Consider the following 13,443-nt stretch of genomic DNA (forward strand, 5'->3'; position numbering starts at 1 on the left):
TGAGAAGCTAACAACACGAGTTGAATTCCTACGAGTCAGCAATCAGCTGGGATCTAGTGTGATGGTCCCCTTATTTTCACCAGTGCACATGGTGAACAAATTCAGTGTAATGAAGTCTCCTGTCAAAGTGAAACTAGATCAATCTCTGTATTTAAAACATTTTATCTGGAAAGGGAGAATTGCAATTTGGGGCATACACATGGACTGAGTGGTCTTTGGTATGCCTGAAGAACAAAGAGAAGATTGGGAGTTTTATTAGAAAGATACCAGCCTGGGCAACATAGTGAGACTCCATCTCTACAAAAAATAGAAAAATTATCCGGGCATGATGGTGTGCACCTGTAGTTCCCGCTACTCGGGAGGCTGAGGCAGGAGGATCGTTTGAGCCTAAAAGTTTGAGGTTGCAGTGAGCAATGCCCTGTTGCCCCCAACCCCCACCCCCAAATTACGTATGATTGGAAAGAAAGCTTTTTGGCACTAGAGAAGCTTCTGGGAGCTGGCAAGCTCCGATGGGTAAGTGACTGTGGTAGGTCATTTTAGCAACTACTAGGTAAAACTGATCTAGGGTTATGGCAAACTGTTTTTACTAAGAAAAACAGGCAGGGCTTGTGGAAAATTTTATTCTTGGAGTGGGTGATTTGTTCCTCAAGTGTTTTTCCTCCTAGCCCCTTGAATCTGATTTAGTTGGGTATGACAAGAATGACCTAATTTGTGGCTGGCATCTCCCTTCTCTTTCTTTGGGATGCCATGCCATCTCCCTGCTCTCTTCTCGCTTCTCCTTTCCTCTCTCTCTGCCCCCTGCCCCAAGAAGGATAAAATAAACTTTTTTTTTTTCTGTCTTAAAAAAATGACCTAATTTGTATAATTGACTTTCTTTCACACTCCCAACCCTTATCCCCCTGGTTTACTGCTGATCCCTATTTTTCCTGTAACATGGAGAGTTTTTGGCTTGGAATCTGGAAATTCTTATTTTTCAGAAACACTTCAGATACATCGTCCAAATCAGTAAATTAGGAGTATACATTACAGCATAATTTAACTTTTCCATTTAAATACTTTGCTAGAAGATAAGAGGGTCTTTTATAGTCTTGCATTTGTATAGGTCTCTTTCCATATGGCTTCACAACTGTGGTCACTTTTTACTTAAAGGATATTTAATATAGGGTAGATGATATCCTCATTTTATGTTCTGAACAGCATCCAGTGAACTTTTAAAAAATGCTCAATTACTGGTTCTGGGGAAAACCATTATTAGAAGCATTGGCTTGCTACTTTCTTCTGATAAGCTGGTTCTGTTGGTGTTGAGCAAGTTTATGTGACTCAACTCTGCTGTCTTTTAAACACTTGACAGACCAGCACAATATGCATGCCCCACACCCCAATTTCTTGCTGTCACATGACCTAAACCAAGTGACTGAGGAACTGAAATGTTTATTTCTAGTGTACTAATGAAGTGCTCTTTTGGTCTGAAAGTATACAGTTTGCTGAGACTTGTTTAATGAATAGAACCTAAATTGGGCTCACTAGTATTCTGAAGAACAGGAGGAGGAGTTTTAGTTACCATTAGCTGTGTTCACAAGGTAAATGTTTTATACCAAAGTGTCTTTGAGAATGTTTCCCAGTAGTTTAAAGTAGACATCTAAGGTAGTTAAGGTATTTAATTGCTTTAAATACATTTCTGGACACAGATAATTTATATCTTAGGCTATGGAGAAACTGCAGATAGCCTTTGGGACATTGTGGAGACAAAAAGGTGGACTATTTTAGGGTAAGCACAGGAATGATTATTGATGTTTTTTTAGCACTTAATGAAAGAAATTAGTAATCCCTGAATACACATGGCTTCTTTAGGGCAAGTAATGCCAAACAAACTTGGTTTTTTTGTTGGGTTTTTAAAATTTTTTTATTTCATCATATTATGGGGGTACAAATATTTAGGTTACGTATATTGCCCTTGCCCCACCCGAGTCAGAGCTTCAAGCATGTCCATCCCCCAGATGGTGTGCACCGCACCCATTACCTGTGCATATACTCATCCCCACCTCTTCCCCCCTCCCATCTGCCTGACACCTGATGAATGTTACTACTATATGTGCACTTAAGTGTTGAGCAGTTAATACCAATTTGATGGTGAGTACATGTGGTGATTGTTTTTCCATTCTTGGAATAACTCACTTAGAATGGGTTCCAGCTCTATCTGGGATAATACAGGAGGTGCTATATCACCATTGTTTTTTGTGGCTGAGTAGAACTCCATGGTATAAATATACCACATTTTATTAATCCACTCATGTATTGATAGGCACTTGGGTTGTTTCCACATCTTTGCAGTTGTGTATTGTGCTGCTGTAAACACTCTAGTGCAGATGTCTTTTTTATAGAATGTCTTTGGTTCTTTTGGGTAGATACCCAGTAATGGGATTGCTGGATCAAATGGTAGTTCTACTCATATCTCTTTGAGGTATCTCCATATTGATTTCCACAGAGGTTATACTAGTTTGCAGTCCCACCAGCAATGTACGAGTGTCCCTATCTCTGCATCCACGCCAACATTTATTGTTTTGGGACTTTTTGATAAAGGCCATTCTCACTGAGGATAAGTGATATCTCATTGTGGTTTTGATTTGCATTTCCCTGATGATTAGAGATGTTGAGCATTTTTTCATATATTTCAAATAAACTTGCTTTGATATGTTTTCTAGACTATAGACAAGGGGGATGTTGTAGAGAACTAATACTGATTTCATCAGAATATATGACAATCTGGTGTCAAGATGAAAAAACTATATGAACTGTTATATCTATTAATATATATATGATTGTGTGTCTGTGTGTTTAGCTTTTGGAGATAATTATTCATCTATCTATCCATCCAGCCAAACCACTTCACATGTTTGATTGCTCAGGCTGTTCTAGTGATATAATAGTGAAGAAATGGACAAAGTTTTCATAAACTTGTATTTTAGTGATGTAATGCCTAATGGAGAAGAGTTCTGAATTAAAAATAGAACAGTTGAGGTGGTTGGACAGTAAGGGTGAGGGTGTTAATTTATATAGGATGATCAAAAGAGGCCTTTGATAAAATTGACCTTTGAGCAATATTGTATGCTCCACTTCATGGATGACTAGGATTAACTAGAGATTGAATGAAATACAGCAACCAAAATCATTTGAAAATTATGTAGATCTTCAATTATGGAGCATTGCTTCTGGTTTTCAAATTTTAAAATTGATTAAAATGGTCTTTGTTTTACTTAAATGTTGAACACTTAACTACAAAGGGCTATTCTGAATAAACCCTGATTCTCTATCTTAAGAGGAGTTGTCTGGGGGATGTCAAAGAGAATAAAATCAGTTATAACTGCAGAAGGAGGACAGTTTGGCAGACTTAAGTGTTTTATTGAGGAATTGTTTCCCTAAGAAAACTTCTTAGGGTCTGGGGAGGTTAAGTTTCTGATGACCAGACGATAAACATTAGAGAGGAAGTTGAAGAACTGAAGTATGTCTAGAGGAGATGAAAAAGGAATGCAGGAGCCCTGAGAATTGGAGCTTGAAAATGTGTAGAAATTACACCCAGAGCAAACGTGGTGGAAACAGGAGTTAGAACAGTCTAAGACAAGAGGAATTACACTGTTTTGATTCCCTGTTACTTCTAGAAAGAAAAAAAAAATGAGATAGTTACAACTAAATGTCACATGTGCTAAAAACACAGGACATAGATATTTAGGAATCTTGGTGCAAAGAGAAGGAAGTATTTTGTGTTAAGCAGGACAAGGAAGGGTTACTGGAATGGAGTAATTGACCGCGTAGTCCATGCCAGAACACCAGGTCCTATTCTGGACTTGCACAACCCTAAGAGTGAGTGCCTCAAATTTTGCACCCTAGCTGCTTCCCTTGCTTCATTCTAGTCCTGGCCCTACAGGGCACATAGAGCTTATGAGTCTCCTCCGTGGCCATCAAACTTCCCATCCCTCCCCACTACCTCTCTTTACCTCTCATAAAGCCCTTTTATCTGCTTGCTTTTCCTTCCATATTTAAATATCAGAGATTTAAGTGGCAGACAGTGTAATAGGGGGAAAAAGTCCTATTTGTGAATCGCACCTGCTGATGATAAGAAATAGTAATAGCTCCATTCTTCCAGCAATTCATCTTCAGATATAGATGATCCTCTAACTCTGTGGAAGGCACTTGAAATTAACCTGAGAAGTGCAGGCAACAGGAGAGAGGATAGTTTGGTTTAGGCATGTTGCATAGGCAAGAGATCACAACCAGTTGATGAGATGGTATAGAAAAAGTACCTCAGAGTTAGAAGAGAAAGGCAAAGTCAGAGATGGAGATGTTCAGGCAAGGATGGGGCTAGCAGAAGAAGCACAGCCCTCCAGAAGTCCTCACCCAGTGATACATGACCCAGGCAGAGGCGGATGGTCTGACTGTCTTGTTGGATCATGACCTAGGCTTGAGAAGAACTGTCATTGAAAAGCTCTGATAGATGACATTCCTCTCAGTGCCCCTTGGGGTGTACTGAGCCGGGACATACTTGCATTGGCTTGAGAAGGATTGGCAAGGCCCTTCTGCCTCGTCAGAGCATGGCAGTGCTGGGCAGGGTCGTCTTGACAGGGACTCATGCCCAGGTAGAACTAACTATCCACCTTAAGATCTCAAGGCTTAGTGAACAACTCTCCTTCCTCATCCATAGCGTAGCTAAAGGAGTCTTATTCCTTTTTCCATTTTCTCTGTTTACTTACCCTTTCCGTTTGATCCTCTAATTCAGTCTGTATTCCCCTCAACCTTTCCATCCTTGGCCTTGCTCGTGTCATTCTCCCAGTTGGAATGCTGAGCAGTGAATGCATCTCTCCCCCTCCTACCCAAATCTAGATAGGTACATCTTTGGAAGCCCATACTGAGGTCTGCCCGTTCTCTAACGTCTTTGCTAATCTCTTTTTATTTTATTTTATGTTATTTTATTTTTACATTACTAAGAACTTTAGGGTCTTTTTGCTAATCTCTTGGCTCATTCCTCTGTGCCCTTCTGACACATTGTGAGCATTCCTTTGGTTCTAACTGGGAGGCATTTAAGGTGAGTGGAAAGAACTTGGACTTAGGCAGACCTCAGTTAGAATTCTTGTTTCCATTCCTGACTAACTCTGTGATCTATAGTAAGTTAATTTCCCTGAATTCTGTGTTCTTATCTGGAAAGTGAAGAATCAATCTTACCTTGCAAGTCTGCTGTATAATAAATGAAAATGCATATAGTGTGTGAAAAGCCTTTAAGACAATTCCTGGCAGATAGTAGATACCCAATACACATTGGCTCATATTGTTAACTTTTGACATGTTGAAACTGTGAACAGAAATGGATTTAGGACAGAGGAATCAGAAAGCCAATACTAGGAAAACAAAGGTAGAACTGGGGACAGATGTTGAAGCCATGTATAAAGCACTCCCAATTAGGTCCCTAGAGCTAAAGGAAAGGCTAGGGGAGCAGTGAGAGTGTGTTCAAGCAGCTAGTGACCAGAGGTCAAAGGCACAGACTTAGCCACTGGGCTGAGATCAAGGAGAATATGCACCAAGTGTTCATGACTATGGTATAGTAACAAGATACACAGCCAATGTTTACTGTACACTTACTTTGTGCCAGATCCTGTTCTAAGCATACCGTCTCATTTAGTCCTCACAATAGCCTTGAGTTGGGTACTATTATAATTGTTCCCAATTTACAGATGAGAACACTAAGGCAGGTAGTTTAAGTCACTTGTCTAAAGAAACACAGTAAGTGGCAGAGCCTGAATGCCAACCTAGGCAATCTGGCTCCAGAGCCTATGCTTTTAAACTGCTATTTTCTAGTAGATCAACTAAAAGCCTTTCTTTGTTGGTCCAGGGGCTGAACTGAAAGATGCGCAGCCAGCAAAGGGCCAGCCAGTCAGAGCAAATAAGTCCCTAATTTATTTGTTGTTAATATTACAATGTGAATATTACAATTGTTAATGTAACAAATGGTTGATAAACCATTTGTGAATCCCTCCTGCATTCCTGTACTGTGCTAATGTGCTTTGTGTGCATTCTTCTCTAATTCCCACAACTATTATGCAAGGCATTATTGTACTTATTTTATCAATGAAAAAAATAAGGCTCATGGAGTTGTTTGCTTCTCCTTTGCATCAGAAGAGCACTACTTTTTCCATCTACTCCTCAACCTGCAGCTATCTACCTTCTGCTCCAAGCCTTCCACTGAAACTCCTCTTGCTGAATTTACAAATGACCTTCCAGTTGTGAAATCCAGAGGACATTTTTCAATGATTAACTCACTGGACCTCTCTTCTGCACTTCCCCTTGATAATCACTTTATTCTTCATTGTTTCCAGGACCACTTCTCTGACCTATTTCTTTTTTCCCTTCTGTCTCCCTATTTCCTTTTTCTTGCCCTGCTCTGTAAATGTGGGTCTTCTGCAGGGGCACATCCACAGCCCTATTGAATCTACATCTGCTTCTTGGATGGTCTCACCCAGGTCTCAGCTACCACTGAAATCCTGGAGGTAGGGGAGAGGGTACCATACCCTTGACACCCATCACCTTCAAAGATTATTTACATACTGGAGACTCCTCCTGCCCATATAAGCATCTCAAATTCAAACGTATCAAGCTGAACACATGCAACCTTTTTCTGCACCACCCCCAGTCCTGACCCCACCCCACCCTCCATTATTTCAGTTGAGGTGCTGCCATCCACCTAATTACGCAAACCCAGAACCTGAAAGTCATGTTTGGCTCCTCTTCCTGCACCCTCCCAATCCACTCAATATCCAGGAGCTGTCAGTTCTACCTCCTTTATCTTTTGAATTTGGTCATTTCGTTATACAGACATGAGAAAGCCAGTGGAGGACAATATCTCTCGCCTGGATGACTGCCACAGCTCCCTCTTGACCCTTCTACCTCCAGTCTGGTGCCCTGCACTGCTTTCTCCACCCTAGTCAAAAACTTAAAAAAAAAAAAGGTCAAAGCTCAAATGCAGGGAATGACATGATCAGATTTGAGCTTTCTACCCTTACTTTGACCTTCATTGCTCTCAGGATGAAGTCCAAGCTCCTCAACAAGGCATTCAAAGCTGCTGGAGTCCTGTTTCTGTCTGCTGTTGAGCCCCATTTCTTGCCACTTCAACGTTGCTCTCCAGTTGCACCAAACTTCTTGTGGTTTCCTAAACACATCATGCCTGGCTGACTGATTTCAGAGTTTAATACTCAAGCCCCAGAGTCACCTCCTCCAGGAAGCCTTCTGTGATCCTACAGGCTGGGATATATATATTCACATGGTTCGTGTTTCTCCTTAGTGCTCCTACATTCCCTTATGAATATTTCTGTCATTTTGTTTTTAATATTGATTTATGATTATTCCCATGTCCATCTTTTCCACTAGATGAGAAGTTCTTGTTGAGGGAATAGACTGTTGAATTCCCAGATCTAGCCCATAGTAGGCCCTCAGTGAATGTTGGTTGAATGAATAAATAAATGACTAACTTACCCAAGATTATGTTACAAATAAGTTCTGAAAGTGGAACCAAAATACGTTGTTCTCTGAAACTCATGTTCATTTCTTTTATTGTATTTGCATCACATTAGGGTGACTCAGAGTCCTTAAAGAGCTGATTTTTTTTTCTTTTTATACATATATGTGCATAAAGAGCTAAATTTTAAGGAGCCAAAACCCCCTATCACAAAATTTTCCTTCCAATTTTTAAAATGAGTTTAAACTTTTTAGTAATATATTCACATGGTTCAGTAATCAGTACAAAAAAAATTGTCAAAAGTCTTAGTCCTGTTCTTCTCTTCCATCTTTCCAATTCTCACTCCTTCTGCCCCAAGATAACCAACCTTGTTTCCTATATCTTCTTTCAGATTTTCTTTTTTCAAATGCATGCAGATATAAATATGAATATTCTTTTTCCCCTCCTGACTTTTAAAAAGGTATTGAAAATTTTTTTAACTTCTGTACTTTTTCTTAAGTGGGTATATATTAACAAAAAGAGCTAATCAGTACCCAGCTTGAATGAACTCACAGAAGGAGACTTGGAAGAAGACAGCTATGTAATAAGGCGGCGGGGGTGGAGGGGAGATAATCCTGCCTGCTCACTGGCCTCCAGGGACATCCGGCCCGCAGGAGAGAGCCTGTGATCCAGGTATCTCCGCTAAGCAGATTCTCAAGCTCCCCAGAGTTACCTTTTCTCTGGAGCTGTTCCAGGCCACTCCCCCTGATGCAATATCTAAGTTTGAGCAGAAAAGAGGGTGCTGCAGAGCCCGCCCTTTCTGAGCTTTCTGGGCCGGCTCTGGCTTCCAAACAATTCAGGCTTCCAAACAATTCAGGCTTCACTGTGACTCAGATCTCAGCTCCAGCATATGCGTTCTGAAGCAAGGTGGCTTAGATGGGCAGAATGCTTCATTCTGGAAGGAAATTATGTTCGAGGTCAAACTGAGTCTACCAAACAGAGACCTTCACAATGGTTCTAACAGAAATCTGGACAAGTCTTATCATGTGGTTTTTCTACACCTTGATTCCATGTTTGCTCACAGGTAAGTATGAATTAGAATACATCCAATAGTTTGGGCCTTGAATATAGGTTAAGGTGAAAAATGCTTTCTCAGAATTTGGGTTGAAATACTTGTATAGAACATCTTATATCTGTTTTATAAAAGGTTTCTCACCTAAGCTTTCATCCCCACACCCCAAAGAAAAGGCCTGCTTTCTGTTTGAAAATCTTTCTCCTCACCTCCACAGAACAATCTAGAAAGATAAATCATCAAAATGAATGTCTAAAGGTTAGCAGAGCTCCGTGCATTTTGTTATTTATCTCACTATCTAGTTTTAAAGGGTACAGCATAGTTCTGTCAGTCTTTCTGTGTGTGCCTCAGAGATGTTAACTGTAAGGACAGATTAAAGTGAAACAAAGATTCTAACAAAGTACATATGAATAAAAAGATATTATATGGACTTTATGTTGAGTACAAGACTTATAAACAATCGGATTTGTCTCCTGGTCATTGCTGAAAATGTACTTTATAGCATTTAAAAAAAATATTTGGTTTGGGGCATTTTCCCTGCCAGTAAGATTACAAAATTTTCTTGTCCTCACTCCTGGTTGCATGTACCTACCTGCAATGTTCCTAAATCGCAGCTGCTTAGACTTTGATGTTTGTTCATGTCAAATCACATTTAAGAGAAATTTTAAATTTTAATACTCTGATATTAGGCGCTTTGCATTCTCAGTGTCAATGGGAGCCTTGAGTGCTTTCTGGTTTTTTGTTTTTGTTTACACAGAACTAATTATTTCAGTTTTAATCAGGCAACAAATCAGTGCTGAGTCTATTTGCAAATGTGTAGAACTGGCTTAAACATCAAATATATGATGTTCCTTCCTGGCTCAAAAACCTTCACAGCACCCAACTGCTCAGCACAGGATGTCCAAATTCTGCTGTGTGTTTCTCATGACCCAGCAAATTAAGCCTCACCCTATTTTGTTTATTCACTCCTATTTCTCACTACTCCTTGAAAACAAATATGGACTGCACTGCTGTCTTCACGCTCGGCATATTATACTTTCATTTCCTCCTCCTGGCCTTTATTGTAATAATTTCCCACCAGAAGCACCATCTCCACTTCCTCTCCCCATCCCAAGTCCATGCTCCTATCATCATTCCAAATGGGTCCTTCTTCCTACGCCACCCTTCCAAGACCTCTCTCTCCTTTGACCATTGACCCCGTATACTCTAGCTTCAGTGGATTACTTCTCTTTTCAGCCTGGTCTGAGAGCGGGGCCAGGGCATCTTTCCTGATATCCCTACAGCCCCTAGCATAGGCTAAGCACGCTGCTTGTTTGGTTAGTTAGTTGTTTGGTTGTTTAGTTGCTGGGACAAAAGAGTTGCCAGGGAAACATTCCTCCAGTAAGCCAAAGGGAGGAGGTGGAAGACCAAATGAGAAGCGGAAAGACCAGTGTTTTTTTAACTTGACATTTTCTTCAATGAGTCCAGTCTTTTCAGTCTTTTCTTGAAAACCACCATTTCAAACAGACTTGAAGGTGAGTGTGCTCTTCTGACACTTATAAACTTTATACAGTAAAAACAAACAAAAAACAGTGGTGAAAATCACTAGGATGTTGGAGCCAGTGTGAGTTTTGGCTCTATCACTTACCAGCTCAGGGACTAGATCATATAACGTCAGTTTCCTCATCTGTGAAATGGTCATACTAGCCACCCCTCAAGATAGAGAGGGGTTAAATAAGATGATGCAAACAAAATCACTTTGAAGACATCAACATGCTCCCACCTCCGTTAGTTATTATTTATATTATCTGTTCGTTATACAAACAGATGGTGGTGTCAGCAGATAATTGCTTTTGTTGAGGTTGCCTTTGTGCAGTTTCCTCTGGGATGTGTAAGTGCCTGTGATGAATTCTGCAAATTCTAAATGAACTTCTATTAGTTACTAGATCAGTGGACAGACGGGTAGAGTTGTTGCACTCTTTCATAGAAATCATTTGCCTTGCTCTGTCCCTTCCAAATGTAGTATGTGATTCAGGAAACTGATTCCTGCTGTGAATAATAATCACAATAACAACAAAGACAATCACATCTACAATTTCTGAGTGCACACTGTGCCCTAGGTTTGCAAATATGTTCTCTTGACTTATGTCAGTCCTGCAAGACAAGTGATATTATTCCCATTGTTCACATTAGGAACACAGACTAAGAGAGATTCTGTTATTTGTCCTAGTATATATTAATACATGTAGTTAAGTAGGGGAATTCGGATTTGACTCCAGTTTGGTGGGCCCCAGAGCCTGTGCCCTTTATACTTCTCTGCAGAAGAAGCTGAGACATTGAAACAGGCAGGAAAAGGGATGGAGGACAAAGTAAAGGAAATAAAGAAGATGATGCTGCCTTTCGTGATGCATTTGTTTTAAAAGCTGTTGGACGTAAAGGTGGTAGAAGAAGATCCAGATGTGGGGAGTTGATGTCAGACCCAGTGGGGGTCCTTTCAGGGAAGAGATACAAAGATTTCTGCCTGCAGGTTTGCCCGAGGCCTTTGTGGTGGGTAGCCTTCATGCTGCCTCCCTTGTGCTGACTCAAGATTTTAGGAAATAGGTGTTCAGCAGCAAAAGGCTCTAACTGATGATGCATGAAGGATTAGGAAAAAAGAAGTCAGGCCTACGCTAATTCTCTAAGGGAGCCAGGACTTGGTTCACTTGTTCAATTTTCATTCATTTAGCATTTCTGAGCACCTTTTATGTACCCGGTTCTGGTCAGGCTGTTGATTAGAGGTGGAAAACAGAGTCCCTTGTCTTCATGGAATGTAAGAGCCTGCTGGGAAATACACCGAAGTCTTTGGCTTTTGGGAATTTGACATAGTTGTAACTATTCTTTAGACCCTAGAGGTAAGGTCTAAATCAGTGGCTCCTAATCACAAATGCATATTGGAATCATCAGGGGAACTTTTAAAAACATAAATGCTGGGACTTCAGAGCTTGAGGTTCGGAATTAATCTAAGGTGCTGCCTGATACTGGGATTTTTCAAAACTCCCTGAATGAGGCTCCTTAGAGAAATGGTTGATTCCAGGGCTGGGCAGGAAAAATGCAAGATGAGACAAAAGCATTTTGTGGTTAAGTAGTAATAAAGTGCTTAAAAAGGGGTAGCCGACTAAGTGCAACATAGTATCTTGGATTGGATCCTGAAATGGAAAAAAGACCTTAGTGGGAAAACTGGTGAAATCCAAATAAAGTGTGGAATTTAGTTAGTAGTAATGTACTAATGTTGGTTTCTTAGTTTTTGGTTATTTTTGGTGGGTTTTTTTTTTTTTAACTTGTCACTTGAAGCTTAAATTTCTTACTTTTGACAAATGTGTCATGGTCACATAAGATGTTAGCATTAGGAGAAACTGGGTGAAGGGTATACAGAAACTCTATGTACATGTCTTTGCAATTTTTCTGTATATCTAAAATTATTCCAAAAAGCAAAAATCTATTAATAAAAGTATCATGAAAAAAGGGGATGGGAGCAAGTTAAAAGGACACAGGCATCAACTTGAAAGAATTCTCATTGGCCAAAGTTGGAACAATTTGAGTAGCGAAATGAATAACAGTAGTGTTAGACTTTAACCAAGAATAAAATAAATATCCATGAGTCTATACTGATATAAATAATTGAATAAATAAATAGTAGAGAATGAATAGCTCTTCCTTCAGAAGAATTGAATTAAGTAAAAAATCACTATTAGAACATCACAGCAATAGTTGTTATGAAAAATAGTTACCAATAGATGTTAAAATTAATGGATGAAAGTTTGAGGAGAAGCAGGATATTTGCATAGTCTCAAAATGTCTCCTCCAAGGTATTTTGTTAACTCTAAAGGAGCAAATGGTAGCTTTATAGTGGAGACAGCGCCTTAACCAAGTGATCAAGGTGATCAGCATCACCAGTAATAAGACATACTGACATCATTTGCCCCCTGTGAGTACATGGCAAAAATTTATAACCTCAATCAAAAGCATAGGAAAACATCAGACAAAACCAAACTGAGAAACATTCTACAAAACAACTAACCAGGACTCTTCAAAAGTGTCAAGGTCATAAAAGACAAAGACAAACTGAGAACAGATTGGAGGAGACAGACTAGATCTGAGAACTAAATGTGGAGTCCTGGATTGGTTCCTGGATAAAAAAGAGCACTAGGGGAAAACCTGGTGAAATTTGAATAAACACTGAAGCTTAGTTAATGATATGGTATCAATTTTAATATCTTAGTTTTCATATTTGTACTATGGTTTGTAGCTATGAAAGGCTGATGAAGGGCACAGACAGTTCTTTGTATTATTTGACAGTGCTCCTATAAGTCTGAAATTATTTCAAAATACAACTAATCTGTTCACCATTTCACTGGACTAACATCAAGGTGTGGGCAGGACTGTGTTCCTTCTGGAGGCTTTAGGGAAGAATCCATTTCCTTGTCATTTCCAGCTTCCAATGGCCACCTGTGTTCCTTGCTCACGGTCCCCTTCCATGGTATGGATGTACCACAGTTTGTTTAATTTAACCATTCACTTGTTGAAGGACATCTGGGCCTATTCCAGGTTGGCTATGAGCATCCATGTGCAGGTCTTTTGTGACATACATTTTCATTTCTCTGGGACAAATGCTCAAGAATGCAATTGCTAGATAATATAGTAACTACATGTTTTACAAGAAACTGTCAGACTGTTTTCCAAAGCTAATGTAACATTTTACATTCCTACCAACGAGGTAGGTGAACCCTTTGCCAATACCACACAATCTTAATTACTGAAGGTCTTGGAATTGGGTAGATTGATTCCTCTCACTTTATTCTTTTTTTTTTTTTTCAAAATTTTTAGTTATTCTAGTTTCTTTGACTTTTTAAATAACATTTAGAAAAAGCTGATCTAT

General features: G+C 39.6%; 1 protein-coding gene across 1 annotated transcript in view; it reads left to right on the forward strand.

The window, feature by feature from the left end:
- Positions 1 to 8,297: 8,297 nt before the first annotated feature.
- The window catches only part of IL20RB (interleukin 20 receptor subunit beta), a 34,383-nt gene continuing 29,237 nt past the window's right edge, over positions 8,298 to 13,443 (forward strand). The window contains exon 1 of the mRNA XM_045555952.1: positions 8,298 to 8,561. Within this exon, the coding sequence (XP_045411908.1) occupies positions 8,489 to 8,561 (73 nt within the window). The 5' untranslated portion in view covers positions 8,298 to 8,488. The remainder of the gene's footprint in view (positions 8,562 to 13,443) is intronic.

The sequence above is a fragment of the Lemur catta genome, chromosome 1 (assembly GCF_020740605.2).
Source record: "Lemur catta isolate mLemCat1 chromosome 1, mLemCat1.pri, whole genome shotgun sequence".
NCBI classification, from domain to species: domain Eukaryota; kingdom Metazoa; phylum Chordata; class Mammalia; order Primates; family Lemuridae; genus Lemur; species Lemur catta.